At 34.6% G+C, this 17910-nt stretch overlaps 1 protein-coding gene across 1 annotated transcript; it reads left to right on the forward strand.

The window, feature by feature from the left end:
- Positions 1–4003: 4003 nt before the first annotated feature.
- On the forward strand, positions 4004–17608 carry LOC133794058 (putative callose synthase 8). The gene is made up of 41 exons (XM_062231230.1): positions 4004–4797; positions 5040–5140; positions 5355–5476; positions 5617–5704; positions 5791–5901; positions 6057–6176; positions 6281–6370; positions 6453–6544; positions 6662–6788; positions 6927–7064; positions 7139–7215; positions 7319–7511; positions 8097–8228; positions 8313–8430; positions 8848–9173; positions 9582–9634; positions 9728–9788; positions 10177–10258; positions 10335–10384; positions 10589–10675; positions 10748–10879; positions 10967–11061; positions 11146–11230; positions 11320–11480; positions 11664–11787; positions 11894–11988; positions 12084–12231; positions 12439–12590; positions 12869–12975; positions 13060–13182; positions 13273–13341; positions 13453–13612; positions 13706–13817; positions 14057–14176; positions 14252–14367; positions 14785–14868; positions 15113–15225; positions 15327–15556; positions 15739–16587; positions 16919–17104; positions 17228–17608. The coding sequence occupies exons 1-41, from the start codon at positions 4554–4556 to the stop codon at positions 17456–17458; spliced, it is 5904 nt and encodes a 1967-aa protein (XP_062087214.1). The 5' UTR covers positions 4004–4553; the 3' UTR covers positions 17459–17608.
- The last annotated feature ends 302 nt before the right edge of the window (positions 17609–17910 follow it).

Genomic DNA, 17910 nt, shown 5'->3' on the forward strand with positions numbered 1-17910 from the left:
TAAGTACACATATGTAAAATCAGAATAGTCATCAATAAAAGTGATAACGTTTTCCATTTCTGGTCAACGTTCCATCAAGTTCACAAATATCATAATGAATTAAATCTAGAGGCTTAGTTTATCTAGTCACAGATTTATAGGGTGTTTTTGTGATCTTCTTGGCTACAATAGTCACATTTTTCAAAGTCATTTAAAGATAATTTAGGAATTAAGCCTAAACTACTCATATTCTTATTTATGCGCTTGTTAACGTGACAGAGTCTAGCATGCCAAGTATTAAAAGTACACAACATATAAGAAGAAGCATCTACTTTATTAACATCAACATTCAATTTAAACATTCCCTTAGTTGCATACCATTTCCCTACAAATATCTCATTCTTAGTTAAAGTAAACAAATCAGCCTCTATAGTCTGTGTAAAACCCGCCTTGTTGAGAAGGTAGCCCGAGACCAGATTCTTTCTCATCTCTGGAGTGTGAATGACTCCCTTAAGAATCACAGTTCTTCCAGAGGTAAACTTTAGTTCCACATCTCAAATACCAATAACAATCGTAGTGTGTGAATCTCCCAACAACACTTTCTTATCCTCAGTAGCAGCAGTATATGTCTTAAACATAGCCTGATCATAGTAAACATGGCGAGAAGTGCCAATATCTACCACCACCCTTGTGATCCACCAACAAGGTTGATCTCAGATATCATAGTCGTGAAAGGCTCTTCAGTTGTTAGGTTAGCCTGCAGTGCAGAGTTTGGCCTGTTCCTGCACTTGTGTGCCATATGACCTGGTCTGTTGCAAACAAAGCACAGAACTGGTGCATGTTCATTCTTATTATTATTATTAGGGGGTTGCTGCTACTGTCTATTTTGGTTCCTTTGATGGTTCCAATTTTGATTATTGGGATGAGGTTGATGTTGCAGTTTGAGTTTTGATTTCGATTATGAGTCTTAGAGTTTTTCCCATTGTGTTTCAGAACAGCAGTGGACTTTTTGTTAGCGTTGTTGTTGCTGGATACAACAAGCACTTCCTCTTTCTGGTCTTGTTTACGAGCTTCCTCCTCAATGCAAAGGCGAGTGATCAAACTTTCCAGTGAAAATTCTTTTGTTTTGTGCCTAAGAAAATTTTTAAAATCTTTCCACGCAAGGGGCAGTTTGTCAATAATCACAACAACTTGAAATTGTTCATCTAAAGACATAAATGATTTCATAAGCAATTTTTTGAAGTCCATGAGATTGGGCTTCCACTGACTTGTCATCGGTCATCTGGAATTTGAGGTAGCGACTGACAGCGTACTTCTTGGTTCCAGCCTCCTCAGTGTCATACTTCTTTTGCAGTGCGTCCCAGATTTCCTTAGCATTTTTGTCATAATTATAATAATCATAAAGGTCATCAGATGAACCGTTGAGAATGAAATTTTTGCACAAAAAATCATTTTCGATCCAAGCCTCTAATGCCTTAGTTTGTTTCTCTTTTTCATCGTTCTCAACATTTTCAGAAACAGTAGGTTTATTTGTAGTCAAAGCAGTGCTAACATTTTTCATTGACTATAAAAAATAACATATTATGTTTCCATCTTTTAAAATGGTTACCCTCAAATTGAAATGGTTTATTAATGTCAACAACACCAGAGTTATCATCGGTAGTCATGGCAGAAACTAAATGTCTTAAAATTGTTGGAAATAGTTGCTGCAAAAATTAAAATAGGAACGGAATTACTGAATTAATAATATCTTGGTTGAGTCACAGATTAGGTCGCTCTCTTTAAGATCTTAAAGAGACGTTTGCGGCACTGCCCAGAATTGTGCAAGCAGACCATCAGCCTCGTCGTCCCCAGGATAAAACAGCCCAGTCGAACACTGTATCGGACCCCCATTGCATTGTAGAGAACCGTCGAACACAAACAACCTAAAAGCTACTGCTCAGAATCGATCATCAAATAAAACCAATAATGTTTTTTTTTATGTGAAAATGAGAGATGTATTTTACCCCATGAAAATCATCGCACTATATCAAAGAAGTGGACATACAATACTGGGAATAAAAAAACGTTAATTAAATCGTGGGAGAGGAAGTTGGATCCCTATAAAAACTGAAGAGAAAAAGTTTTCTGTTTACCAAAAAGAATTAATCACATTTCTATTAAATAAAATAATAATCCGAAAAATAAGGTGCACACCACACCAACCAGCTCGGCTCGGACGGACGGACGGCGTGCGCATGTGTGGTGTTGAAGTGAGTCTTTGTGCAACTCCTCCCTCTTCCACAAAAGTAGGTACCCTTGTGGAAGGCTCAAATCCACTATATATACATATATATATATATAAAGCACCTTTCTATTTTTAACAATTCATATATATATATATATATATAAGTTCCAACAATACATATATAGTTCTTCTTTGATATCATTCTTAAAAACGAAGAAAGCGTCACCAAGAGAAAGAAAAAAAAAGCATATATGCAAATTGCATTATTGTAATATAAATATTTATATATACATTACTTCCCTCGGTATAGCTACTTAGTTTGCTTTCACATTTTTCTTCTATTGGTTATAGTCCACGTTTGGGAAAAGTAAATGTTTCATTACTTTCTTTTTTGCACCAATTATTTGGGTATGTAGGTATATGTGTAAGTTTGTAAAGTCGATCATGATTTATTGCTTATATTAATTTATATGAAACACTAAATTAATAAAGTTAAACGTGTGATGAGCATGAACGTGCCCCCACTTTGCCACTGCCATTTTTTAATAAGTGGCCCTAGCCTATCAAAAAAAGTTATCTTCAAAGAAACGTACTAGCTAGATAGCTAGCTTTCCACTAATAAATTAAAGGTTTTCGACCAAAAATTTATATTATATGTATATATATATAATATTCATCTCACTTTAATTTGCTTTTCTTTTTAACCTTTTGTTATCAAAATGGCTCTTTTGTTTTTGCTTTCTCGTTCTTTCTTGTCTTAGTTTGTGGACGAGTAAAAATATGGAGCAAATTTACTATGGTATATGACTTTATTAGTTCATTAATTTTTGTGAAAGCCATGAAGGCTCTTAGATTTAGGTCATTAGATTAAAGTCATTCAAATGTATTTCTTTTTCCCCCAGCCGGCCTGTTTATCTAATTATCACTTTATTAAGAATTTTGCATAGATATAAATGGTGGTCATTCATGTATTATTAATAATCCCACTTGATTTAATTAATAAGAGTAATATAAACCAAGAATTTTCGTGGCAATTATATAATGTTTTACATGCCCCTTCAGCAACTTTTCAAATAGTAAATTATTGATATAAATATATATATAAGCATATTGATTCCATGCATATACCTTTTTTTTCAAGGAACATGCATATACTTTTAGTTCAGAACCTAAAAAGGTTTGGATTTTGATTGATTCTAAATTTGTTGGGGAAGTTCTCTCTTTGTAGACTAATATTATATTTTATCAATTGCCTCATATTATTTACTTAGATCACGTTTAGTAAACGTATATTATATATATATATATATATATAATGGAATATCTATTAACAGTTGCATTTCTAACGTGAACCCTATAATTAGTATCATATCGAAAATAAATCGATACATATGATTTTTAAAAAAAAAAAAAAAGATTAACAAACTTCAAAATTAGTTTTGCTTAGACGTTCTCCAATACAAAAGTTTATATATTATTGTCAATTTAAATTATTAAAACTTTTACAACTCTAATGCGCGCATAATGCTATATTTTAAATGTTATTTTTCAACTTTTTATTCTTTAATAATTTATAAGGTAATTGGTTAATCAAGCATTGAAAACTCTACTATTAATTAATATTAAACAAGAGTATTGAAAATTAAGTAGAGATTTTAATATTTTAATATATGATATAATAATAATAAGGCCAAATAAAAGTATGGGTTAAAATGTATTTTTGCAAGGAAAAAATGGAGAAATACTATTATAATATATGTACATTACAAAAAGAAGAAGAAAAGAAGAGAGTGGTAAGTCATAAGGAAATTAGTAACATATAATTGTTTTCTCATACGTTGGTGTTGCATGGCCTCGTTGGAAACAAAAATCAATCCTTGTTTTTTTCATTACTATTAACTCTAAACAAAAAACTCATTCTATTCTTCTTCACGTACGCTTTCAAAGAAAACTCTTTTACTTTCTCCGTACACATGCATTCATTTGTTCTTCATTTCAGAACAGAAGAACATAGAGAAAGAAAGACAGAAAAAGCAAAACCCAAAGTAAAACAGAGCTCCAAAAAGCAAAAGCAAAAAAGAAAAAATATAAACATAAATAAAATAAAAAACCACGAAGACCCTCCTTCCAATCGACCCAAAAGGCTCCAAAACCCCAAAAAGAGATAAAGAAAAGCATTCCACGTAACTCGAAAGCTGACCACGTTAAGCAAACAAAGAAAGCCATACCAATACCAATACCAACACCAAGAAGAAGATCCAGTACTCTATATACTGACTCTGGAATTAATCCCACATTATAAGTAGTCTCTCTCATTTCCACTAACCACCCTTTTGAGCTCACTTCAATGGCTCATCGTGAGATTGTAGTTGCAGACCCCATTTTCTATGACTGCCAACAAGATGATGATGATGAAGCCGGACCCAGCTCCAGTTCCATTACTGTTAGCTCTCCCATCGACCACCCAAACACTACTGTTCCTGAGCCATTTGAGAGTGAGAGGTTGCCTCCTACTTTGGCTACTGAAATCCAGAGATTTCTTCGTGTGGCCAACTTGGTTGAATTTCAGGAGCCACGTATTGCTTTTCTCTGTAAGTTTTTATTAGTGGAATTAATAATAATTACCCAATTGAGTTTGCTAGCTTTCAGTTGTTTCAAAGTTGTGAGGTTTAGGCTGTATATTACTTCTGCTAAAGATTTCATTAACTTATTTTTCTTGTGGGCCAAGCAATGTTTGTTTGTTTGTTATGTTGAGGGAATTCCTGTATCTGCATTCGTTTCCTTGATGCACTTAACAGTAAAATTTATGTATCTTCAATTTTTTTGTGAACAGGCCGTGTACATGCCTTTGAAATAGCCCATAACATGGACAAAAATTCAAGTGGAAGAGGTGTTCGACAATTCAAAACTTCTCTTCTTAAGCGGCTTGAGCAGGTGGTTATATATATATATATATATGACACAATGCTCTGTTTTCCTCTGTACTTTACACATGTACACAATACTAACTAGTTCATAACGAAAATTTACTCCTCTCCTCAATGCATCTCAGAATACCACAACATTGTTATCAGTTCAATCATTCTTTCCTAACAATGAATGTTCATGTCAACTTTGGTATTAACTAATAAACAATATAATAATATAGGATGAGGTAACAACACTTGTGAAGCGGAAGGAAACTAGCGATGTACGCGAACTCAGACGTGTTTACCGTGAATACAAGGAATATATTTATAAACATGTTAGAAATTCGGCATTAGAGCATAGGTACGTAACTAAATCTTATTTTGTTTCTTCCATTTATGTTGATCGATATGCTTCTATTCTAATCCCCTTCCCCAGAAGGGTATCCAAAACCTTCCTTAATTGTATGCTGATTCAAGTCAATCTGTAATGAACTAAAACAGTCACAGAGAGATGTTGATAAATGCCTATACAATTGCTTCTGTGTTGCTTGAAGTTCTTACGAGAATAACAAGTGCAGCCAATCCTCAGGTACATACATACATTGATTTTCTTCAATGTCATTTTCCCATGTGTTTTCTGTCATTGAACCAAACACTTTAACTCTTTTACCTCAGGCTCTTGCCAATAGAGAACAAGCCAACAAAAAATCGGACTTCTTTGTTCCGTATAATATTCTACCACTTGATCATGGAGGTATTCAGCAAGCAATAATGCAATTAAATGAGGTTTGGTGCAGTTTGGATGATCCAATTTTTCTTTCTTTGTTAGTTTTTTCAATTCTAATTAAGGACTCAAGTTAGAGTTTATGCACACATTATTGGAACACCACCATGGTGTCAGAATATTTAAGCATGATGATAAACTTGCCTAAATGACGCAGATAAAGGCTGCAATTGCAGCTGTTCGCAATGTCCGCGGTTTACCTTCAGCCCAAGACTTTCAGAGGCATGGAGAATTCATTGACTTGTTTGATTTTCTTCAGTATTGCTTTGGATTCCAGGTACTACTTTAGATCAGCTACAATACGAGATGATCTGATATTTCTTCTGCATTACTCATATTTTGATGCTTCTCTGAATTTTCATAATGTGTGTTTCTAACCAGGAAGGCAATGTTGCCAACCAGAGGGAGCATCTAATTCTCCTCCTTGCCAATATTCACATCCGGAAAGCTAATAAGCAGTCTGTCTTGAAGGTATTCTGATTGTTAGTTAAGGTTGTAAAGCTTTGGCTTTAACTAATCCTCTTACATAAATTTGACTTTATTGCCATCACAGTTAGAAGATGTTGTTGTGGATGAGTTAATGAGGAAGTTCTTCAAAAATTATACAAACTGGTGCAAATTCTTGCCAAGAAAAAGCAACATCCGGTAAAATACATTTCCATTGGCCTGTCATGTGATTTTGTTATCCTTTTCTGGTGTACTCTTATTTCTGCTACATTATTAGAAAGAAAAAATATTTATTGCTGGTTTTGCAATGTGCAGGCTGCCTTACGTAAAACAAGAGGCTCAGCAATATAAACTTTTGTACATTGGGCTTTACCTTCTTATTTGGGGAGAGGCTGCAAACTTGCGGTTCATGCCAGAGTGTTTATGTTATATTTTTCACCATGTAAGCTGGAACTTCCTTGCTCAAACCAAACTATTTCCATGAACTGTAATTTGTCAATATCCACCTTCAATTGTTGTCTTTTACAACAAACTTTATTGAATATATGATTGTTATTTGATGATTTTTGTTTGGTTTAAGATGGCTTCTGAATTGCATGGTATGTTGACTGGAGCTATTAATCCCACAACATGGGAGAAAGTCATGCCAGCATATGGTGGAGGACCTGAGTCTTTCCTTAACAACATAGTTACCCCTATATACACAGTTATACAAGAGGTAATTATAGATTTCGATATGTTTTATATTTTTTCTTGCTTTCACATCTCTAATTGTTTGTTCAAAACTTGTAGGAAGCCATGAAGAGTAAAAATGGGACAACTGACCATTCAATTTGGAGAAACTATGACGATCTCAATGAGTATTTTTGGTTAGAATGAATTTTGCTGAGTCTTAACTTAAGTTTGTCTACTTTCCAAACTTTGCCAGGTTCTGTTAGAATGAAGTTGTAACATCTACCAATGCTTTTGCAGGTCTCCTGATTGTTTCCAAATAGGATGGCCGATGCGTCTGGACCACAATTTCTTCTGTACTAAATTACCCAAAGATAAGGAGGCTTCAGAATCAAGTAAAGCTAAAGAAAAGCTGAAGAGAGAAGAGGAAGAGGAACAAGAAGAAGAAGAGGACAAGGATGAGGATGAGGATGATGAGGACGCAGAACTTGGGGTACTACATTCACTATATCACTTATATGATAACTGATAACTTTGCTCAATGTTGCTTAAGTTAAGACTATAGTGTATTTTGTGACAACTTTGTGAATATAATAAATTGGCTATTTGTGTCACTAGCAGTGGCAGTTCATTTGAGAATGTTGTTTTATCGGAAGTTTTGACATGAGGCATTGTATCGGAAGTTATGCATTGAACTTATTTTCAATCCGGGTTCATCATAAATGAAACAAAATTTTAACACAACTCAAAAATAAATAAAAAATTATCTGACGCACATAAGCGTAGATGGATATTATCCATATGCCATAATCTTTGACATGGGAACTAAAGTACCATTCAATAGATTTCTATCTATTGCTTGGTTTATGATTTGGCTTAACAAAATTTTTTTCAGCATTATCTAATCCAATTCTTGTGTTGGGTAAGCAAGAGGGCCACACTTTCCTATGTTTTTCCTTGTCATTTTTTTTTTAGTTGAAAGAAATTTTGACATGATTGGTGAGCACCAGGATCATGAGACAAACTGGTCCATACTCACATATGGCCCCTGTTCACATCTTCCCATGTTTTCCTCTAGGAAAAGACTAATGTTGAGGAAGATCATCAACAAGAATGGTTAGGGAAGTCAAATTTTGTAGAGGTGCGATCATTTTGGCAGATTTTTAGGAGTTTCGATAGAATGTGGAGCTTTTTCATTCTATCCCTCCAGGTGCACCAATTACCTAACATTACAGAATAAATCTTTCTTCTACTGTTTTGCTGGTGTACTTAACATATACTGTTACATTCACAGGCCATGATTATTATGGCGTGCTATGAACTGGAATCTCCACTTCAATTGTTTGATACAGGAATATTTGAGGACATTTTGAGCATTTTCATTACATCTTCAATTCTCAAACTCATACAAGGTATGGTGTTTTCCAGTTATCATTCTTCGCAATTTGAATATGCCATGTACTTATCCTATTCCTATGTTACTTTTATTAATTTGATGAAGAAGAAAGAATATTCACCTTGTCCTCTATATCTTCAATTAACACTGAAGAAATTAAGATGTGTTTTCATGTTCTAAACAGTTTTCCTTGTGTATTTTTAAGACTACAAGTAAAACTTTAGTTGGTGTAAACTGTTACCTTTACTACTGTGAACTTGTTGCTCTTGAATGGTAGAGAATCTTATTACTACTTCTGCCACCCAATTCGCACTATCGCTTGAGTTCTTTCCTTGTTTTTCTTTAAATTCGGTTTTTGGCATAAATTGTGAAAGTCACATGGACCCTTGTTAGTGGCATTATCATTTAGCTTTCATCCATATTCGGATTGCAGCAATATTGGACATAAGTTTTACATGGAAAGCCAGACAAATGATGGAATACCGTGAAAAGATAAGACTAGTGGTGAAGCTGGTTGTTGCAGCGATATGGACGATCGTTCTTCCTACATGTTATGCTTATTCTAGAAGAAAATACACTTGTTTCTCCTCACAATATGGAAGCTGGCTAGAAGAATGGTGTCTGTCTTCCTATTTGGTTGCAGTTGGAATTTATATGATACCTAATGCAATTGAGATGGTGTTATTTTTTGTTCCTGCTGTTCGAAAGTACATTGAAGTATCCAATTGGAGAATATTCACTCTACTTGCTTGGACACAGGTAAGTTCACCACAAAGGCTCTTTTTCTTCTTTTAAAAGTTCTAGATCAATCTTGCACCAAGTTTTTTCTTAGATGTTGAATTTAGCAACTAGCATTACTTTGAAGGTTTAACAAATATACTAGAATTTATATTTTTCCTATTATTTCTCTTTCTTGTCAAGAAACAGATTTTAGTTTATTAATTAATACAAAAAGATAACGTATCATCTTGAACAGCACACTCTAAAATCTTTTTTATTAAAGATCCAAAGATCAACTCAAAATTTGATTATGCAGTATGCCACATACTTGGCCAGCTAAAACTGGTCATGTAATTGTTCCCATATTCAATTTACTTTCTTTGTCTGATCAACTTCTGGTTCTAAGCTTTGTGTATATTCCCTGAAATATTTGTTTTTATCACATAGCCTAGATTATATGTGGGACGTGGGATGCAAGAAAGCCAGGTCTCAGTGCTGAAGTAATTTCCCATTTCTCCCTTCTAAATTAGCTATTGATTTGTCTCTATTCTTATCATTTTCCCCTAATGTGTTATAATTTGTGTATGTTGTAGGTACACATTGTTCTGGATACTAGTACTATTGAGCAAATTTTCCTTCAGCTACTGGTTTGAGGTAAGCTGTCATGTGCAACTACGTATATAATAACTCCATAATACATGACTATTTATTAGATAATTTACTAATAAATCTTTTATTTTAGATTGCCATAAATATCTTTCTTCAGTGGAAATTGTATGAATGTAAGCGGCTGTTGTACAGAAAAGTTCTCCCTTTTAACAAATATCTGTTTGTTCTCACAATAGAACTACATTAATGGACGGTTATAATTGCATTGTTATTCTGCGACTGTTGTACTATCTAATTCTCAGCTTTCGACATAAAATCAGAGCTAATTAAGTCTTAGTATTTCTGTTCATTGTAATCTTTCTCACTCTAATGCTGGTTAAATATAAACATGAAAGCATACTTACTGTTAACTGCGGCCAATGGAATAATGCAGATAAAGCCTCTCATAGGACCAACAAAGCAGATCATGAAAATTGGTGTGAAAAGTTATGACTGGCATGAGCTTTTCCCAAAAGGTTTTCTCTGTTCCTTTGCATATAGTTTGCATATAGCTACTAAATCTAACCCCAAAAAAAATTGCTTCTCTTGCAGTACAGAATAACGCCGGTGCAATCGTTGCAGTATGGGCTCCTATAGTAGTTGTGAGTTTTGTTTGTGCATACTCTCTTCTTATAATATCTGCAGTAGTTTCATCTTATGGAAGCTCATCTTGGTTTATATTTATTAATGATGAACACTGTAAAATATCTTGAACAAAGAATTATGGATGAAGTTAGAAGCTTAGTTTATAGATCAACCTGGTCTAGCATAAATGCTTGACACATTATTTTATTTCTACTTTACAGGTATATTTCATGGACACACAGATATGGTATTCTGTTTTCTGTACAATATTTGGTGGACTTTATGGTATTTTGCATCACCTTGGTGAGGTTAGCCATTTCTTCTATATGTTTCTCACTATTAGAGTACATTGGCAATGTTCTTACTCTGGTGTGCTATAGATCCGGACGTTAGGAATGTTGAGAAGTAGATTCCACACCTTGCCAGCAGCATTTGATGCTTGTCTGATTCCACCTTCGTCAAAAAAGGACAAAAAGGGACGAAAAGGTTTCTTTCAAAACAGATTTCATAAGGTATACAATTTTTTTTGTTTTTTTTTTTTTTGTTAATCTATATTTTTTAACCATCTCCACATGCTAATCATTTCTTAACTTTCTCAGGAGCCAGGCGTTGAAAAAGATGGCGTTGCCAAGTTCGTACTTGTGTGGAACCAAGTTATAAATAGTATTAGATCAGAGGACTTAATCAGCAATAGGTGAGTTTATCTCTTGCTAATGTGTTGTGCATGGTAATTTTGGAAGAAAAAAAATCTGATAAAAAATGTCTCTCTTATAAATAGGGAGGTGGATTTGATGACAATACCTATGTCTTCAGAATTATTTTCTGGCACTGTCCGTTGGCCGGTTTTTCTTATAGCTAATAAGGTATGTTTAAGAAGTGACATTATTTCATTTATATGGTTCTTTTTTTCTCTGGTTTCCTACTAAAACAAGTCTTGTTATTCACACTCTAGTTATCCACGGCACTGTGCATTGCAAGGGATTTTGTGGGGAAGGATGAAATTCTTGTCAAAAAGATTAGAAAAGACAAATGCATGTACTATGCTGTAAAGGAGTGCTATGATTCACTGAAGTACATCCTTAAGTTTCTCGTAGTGAGAGATTTGGAAAAGAGGTAGACAAATTATTGCAAAACTTTATGTTGTTTTGTATAATGCATACATATTTGAATATTTAAATCATGTAATTCTTACCATGTAGATACATTATTTCCTCTTTCTTTTCCTGATTGAATATTCAATGCTGGCTTCTCACTTATCGTTTCTGCTTCTATGATGATCCCTGTGTTGCATTCTAGGGTCATATCTGAAATAATAAATGAAGTTGAGGAAAGCCTTAAAAGGTCAAGTTTTCTTGAGGACTTTAGAATGATTGAGCTTCCAAATTTGCTAGATAAATTTGCTGAGTTGCTTGAACTTCTGGTAAGCCTGCATATTTCTGGCTTCTCCTTGATTTTTTAGAGTAAGGAGTCCGTAGTCTGAGTCCAAACCTTACTAACCTATGGTATTAAATGTTAAATGTTTCAAGGGTGAGGGAAATGGAGATCATGCTGGTAAAGTAGTGAAAGTTCTACAGGACATGTTTGAAATTATAACCAATGATATGATGGTTGATTCTTCCAGGTTGGATGCTTTCAGACTTACCATTCTTTTGTAAGATCAGTAGTTGACATGTTTTATATACTAATACCACCATACTTCATGCTCAAACCACACAGAATAATGGAATTGCTAAGCTCTTTCCAGGACATGGATGAGGATTCTCCTTATTTTTGCAGACATATTGAGCCACAATTATTTGAAAAATACGCCGGTGAGATGTCCATCCAGTTTCCCTTGCCAGACAATGCACCATTGGAAGAGCAGGTGATGAAACTTGTGACATTCATAGTCTGCCTTCCACTTCTTTATATGGACCTTGTTCATTCATTAAAACTAGTCAGAGTAACTGATCCAAAGTATAGGATGAGTTTACACTAAAGCAAAGACAAACAAATAATAAAACACAGCCACAGACACCTGCAATTGTGTGTAGAAATTACACATGTTAGTAACCAAAATTTTCCATAGCAGATCGGACGTCTTATTTTGCTGCTTACTGTCAAAGATGGTGCACTGGATGTACCTACTAACATAGATGCTCGCCGGCGCATATCATTCTTTTCTACTTCCCTATTCATGAATATGCCCACTGCTCCCAGAGTGCAAAATATGCTGTCGTTCAGGTGATATTTCTTGCCTTTGAGTATTATTTTTATGATTCTAATGTGTCTAAACTATGCAAGATGTGACAGGCTAAGCAAAATGAAGATATAACAATGTTGAGTAATTCGTTATACTTAAAGCTTGAGCTGAAATAACACAAGGGAAAACAGAGCTGAAGTAATGAAATATAACATATGATCAATTACAGGAAGCGGAAATTCTGAATCTAATAACAATCTAAGTTATTGATCTGCTTCTAACAAGTTATAACCAGTGCATAAAATTCTCATTTATACAGTGTTCTTACTCCCCATTACATGGAAGATATAAACTTTTCAAGGAAAGAGCTTCATTCTAGTCAGCGAGAGGTTTCGATTATATTTTACATGCAAGAGATATTTCCAGGTAACTACAAAGCTGAGACTTTTCAATATATTTTATTTTTTCACTTGAACACACACTCATAACATGTAAATTTATTTCTTTCAGATGAATGGAAAAACTTTTTGGAACGGATGGAATGTGCAAGTTTGGAAGCGTTGAAAGCTGAAGACAAGGAAGAAGAACTTAGATGTTGGGCCTCTTTCCGGGGCCAAACTCTAAGCCGAACAGGTAATGGAATAGAATAGGAGACATAAACGTGATTAGATGTTACTTACCTTAATGTAACACGGCTTACTTTTGTTTTATGTGGTGTTATAGTTAGAGGGATGATGTACTATAGAGAGGCCTTAAAATTGCAAGCATTCCTTGACATGGCTCAAGACGAAGGTTTTTAACACTAGTGTTTTATTTCTCAGACCAACTCTTGTTCTCAAAACTTCCTTTCTTCCTGATTATCTAACGAGAATCCATTCCTTTTGCTGTGTGTGTTTTGGCCAGATATTCTTGGAGGTTATGATACAGAGAACCATGTATTATCCGCTCAACTAGATGCTTTGGCGGACTTGAAGTTTACATATGTGATTTCTTGTCAACAATTTGGATCCCAAAAATCTGCTGGTGATCCACGTGCACAAGACATAATTGATTTAATGAAAAGGTAATGAACTACGTGAGAAAATGCAGAATATATGTGAGAACACAGTACTAACACCAGTATTACTCACTCTATATGATTAATTGTTGATCAAAGGAACCCAGCTCTCCGCGTTGCTTATGTTGAGGAGAAAGAAGTGATTGTGGAAGATAAGCCTCATAAAATTTACTCTTCCATACTGCTCAAAGCTGTCAACGGTTTTGACCAGGTAGTACACCATCTAATTACTGCTACATTGTACATATTAGCTGTGTTATGCATTTTCAAAATCCAGACAGTGTTTTAAGACAATAATGTCAAGAAAGCTCTTCACCTTGTATGTTTAGCAGAAATAATTAATGAAGCACAGAGTGTCAGTTGAATAAACATAACTCTTGATCTTTATGAACCAAAGTAGGTTCTTTCATTAATATCTCCTTTGTTGAGTAAAACTTTGTTTTTTTGTAGGAAATATATCGAATCAAGCTTCCCGGTCCACCAGAAATTGGAGAAGGAAAACCTGAAAATCAAAACCATGCTATAATATTTACTCGTGGTGAAGCTCTTCAGACCATTGACATGAATCAAGTATGCTCTTTGTCCAGACCTTGAAAGTTTTCTGTTTCCTCTTTCTTATTCTTATAGTATCTACTTCTTTTACAGGATAACTATTTGGAAGAAGCATTCAAAATGAGAAATCTTTTGCAAGAATTTCTTCGATGCCAAGGAAGGCGTCCCCCTACAATACTTGGCTTGAGAGAACATATATTCACTGGAAGGTTGCATCCACTTAGCCAATTACTAATTGAAAATATTATAGGCTTAAATAGCTACCAACTCATATGCCTGAAGTAGGAATAGGATCTGGAAATTCAATGAGTAAGATATAATTATATAAGGAATGTGTAATGATCGAATAAAGACTACATCATATGTGAGTAGTTCTGAGCACACAGAAATTGTAGGCATCAAGTCTAAATAACCATGTACTAACAAGTTTATAGGAGCATAAACAAAACTCTTTTGAAGTTGACTGGTATTCATAGGAGAATATAGGAATAGGAATAAAATACAACCATAGCAATATTAAAAGCTGCTGTTTAGACTATCAGATTAACTTTTGACTTGGCCTTACAAACAAACCATATATGATTTGAATGTTACACTAATCTAACCTTACTTTCTTCAAAATGCAGTGTTTCTTCTCTAGGGAAGTTCATGTCATATCAAGAGACTAGCTTCGTGACCATTGGTCAAAGACTTCTTGCTAAACCTCTCAGGTAATAGAACTGTGTTTGGACGAGTTCTTTAGAATGAACTTAGTAAGTACCTGAACATTCATGCTTGCATGTCTTCATAGTATGTAGAGTTTGTGGTAGGCATGCTTAACTTTGCATAATTCTTAGTATTTGAGATCCACTGTACTATTATGCTATGTAATAATATGTAAAATTCTTCACTAACTAATCTACTTTATGTCTTTCATGCTAATTCTCATTCCTATCTTTTGAATGTGACATTCAGGGTACGATTCCACTATGGACATCCAGATGTATTTGACAGGATATTTCACATAACAAGAGGTGGCATAAGCAAAGCATCAAAAACAATCAACCTGAGTGAAGATGTTTTTGCAGGTAGAAACGAGTCATCTAAAAAAATATATATATCAAACTTTGAGTCATATTATAATACACTCCAACATAATTTACAACTGCATACATCTGATTTTATGTAGGCTTTAATTCTATATTGCGAAGAGGATGTATTACATACCATGAATACATGCAAGTTGGCAAAGGTCGTGATGTTGGTTTGAATCAGATCTCAAAGTTTGAAGCTAAGGTAGCTAATGGAAACAGTGAACAAACTCTAAGCCGTGACATATACCGCCTTGGACGCCAGTTTGATTTCTTCCGGATGCTATCTTGCTATTTCACAACAATTGGATTTTATTTGAGTAGCCTGGTAATTTGTTCAAACTCACAGCTCTGCTACTAGAATAAGATTTGATGGTTTTATTCTCCTATGAAATTTCTTTAGTGCTAAAAAATGAGTTTTACATATTGTTGGTTTCTCCATTTCTGATGCACAAAAATTGGGAAGTTACCATATCAAGCTGATTCAAATATTTTTCTGTAACATAACAGATGTCAGTAATTGGAATCTATGTCTTCCTCTATGGGCAGCTATATCTTGTTCTAAGTGGGTTACAAAAAGCACTAGTTATTGAGGCTAGAGTGCATAACATAGAATCTTTAGAAACAGCTCTTGCTTCGCAATCCTTTATACAGCTTGGTCTCCTTACAGGCTTGCCAATGGTGATGGAGATTGGACTAGAGAAAGGATTCCTAACTGCCCTTAAAGATTTTGTTCTTATGCAATTGCAGCTGGCTGCTGTTTTCTTCACTTTTGCCCTTGGGACAAAAACTCATCATTATGGTCGGACAATTCTGCATGGGGGGGCTAAATATAGACCCACCGGGCGTAAGGTTGTGGTGTTCCATACCAGCTTCACTGAGAACTATAGATTGTACTCGAGAAGCCACTTTGTTAAAGGATTTGAACTATTGCTCCTCTTGATTGTTTATGATTTGTTTAGGCGGTCCTATGAGAGCAGCATGGCCTATGTGTTAATCACATATTCAGTTTGGTTCATGTCAATCACTTGGCTGTTTGGACCCTTTCTGTTTAACCCCTCTGGATTCAACTGGGAAAAGATTGTAGATGACTGGAAAGACTGGAATAAGTGGATCAGGCAGCAAGGTGGCATAGGAATTCAACAAGACAAAAGTTGGCAATCATGGTGGAACGATGAACAAGCTCACCTTCGCTATTCAGGAATATTTTCCAGGCTGTTTGAAATACTCCTTTCCCTTCGGTTTTTCCTGTATCAATATGGTCTGGTCTATCACCTGGACATCTCCCAGCAGAGCAAAAATGTCCTAGTTTATGTGCTCTCATGGATTGTGATTCTTGCAGTTTTCCTGTTAGCCAAGGTACATTTCTTCATGCTTTCTGTAAAACTGCATTTTGCACATGAAGTAAGGCATGTTATTATTTATGTATAACTGGTTTTTTTTGCTAAGGAGCATACTAATTAGAAGTTCCAAAGATTATTGCTTCAAACCAGAAAATTCCACCTATTTTCTTTCTATAGCAGTAAAAATAAGTTATAAGTCATAGACAAATGAAGGCGAATTTGTTTTGCTACTGTGCATTGTGTAATCATGTCTCTGTGACCAGTGGATAGCACAAGTCATGTGTTCAAGTTTTCCATACAAAATTTTAGTTGTCTTGGCAGTAAGATGACCTAAACATGTTATGCAGACGGTGAACATCGGAAGAAAAAAATTGAGTACCAAGTACCAACTTCGGTTTAGGCTGTTCAAAGCAGGCCTCTTCATTACTGTTATTTCCATCATAATCATTCTCTCTAAAGTCTGCCAACTATCACTGAGGGACTTAATAGTATGCTGTCTAGCATTTCTGCCAACTGGTTGGGGTTTGATCATGGTAAGAAGATTACTCCATAACACATTTTTCCTTTTTGGCTAATTTCTATATCACAATGTTTCATACAATATATCAGGCTTCAAATCTTGATTGTTTTTTAATTGAAAATTTTTGTTGGTTCAGATTGCTCAAGCTGTAAGGCCAAAGATAGATGACACTGGAATATGGGACTTTGCCAGGGTAATTGCCAAAGCATATGATTATGGAATGGGTGTTGTTCTATTTACGCCTATAGCTATTTTGGCTTGGCTTCCAATTATATCAGCCTTCCAAACTCGGTTCCTATTCAATGAAGCATTCAATAGGCATCTGCACATTCAACCAATCCTCGCCGGAAAAAGAAAGAAGAAATAATCTGTTTAAATCAATATCATCACACAAATCATGTAGAAAAAAGATATTTGAAACATCTTTGTATAGATTACAAATTTGCAAAGCATCAAAATGTATATAGACAATTCAAATTTGTTACAGAATATAGAAATACAACCATTTATTTGTTAGTTACAGAATCATAATTGCATTGACAAAAATGTACTCTATTCTTGTGATTGTCACAAGCCATGTTCACGAATTGCTTGTTCAAAAGTAAAGTTAAGAAATGAGCCAGCAATTCTCATCACAACAGCAACAGCAACAGCTAGCCACTCGACAAATTATTACTCAAAAATCTTGAATAGTATCACTAAAAAGAACCAAAAACAAAAACAAAGGATCATGCTTATGGGTCATATAGTCCGAAAATGCCAAAGAAAAAAAACCATTTAAATGATCACTCATTTTCTTCTTTTTGACACCATAAAATA

This window comes from Humulus lupulus, chromosome 8 (genome assembly GCF_963169125.1).
Source record: "Humulus lupulus chromosome 8, drHumLupu1.1, whole genome shotgun sequence".
NCBI lineage: Eukaryota > Viridiplantae > Streptophyta > Magnoliopsida > Rosales > Cannabaceae > Humulus > Humulus lupulus.

What these genes read in the sequence shown, in the direction of transcription:
- LOC133794058 (XM_062231230.1), top strand. Translation starts at nt 4,554, where the DNA reads ATGGCTCATCGTGAGATTGTAGTTGCAGACCCCATTTTCTATGACTGC. An exon ending in CAAGTGCAGCCAATCCTCAG is followed by an intron (nt 5,705 to 5,790) that starts GTACATACATAC and finishes CTTTTACCTCAG; the next exon opens with GCTCTTGCCAATAGAGAACA. An exon ending in CATGCAAGAGATATTTCCAG is followed by an intron (nt 12,976 to 13,059) that starts GTAACTACAAAG and finishes TATTTCTTTCAG; the next exon opens with ATGAATGGAAAAACTTTTTG.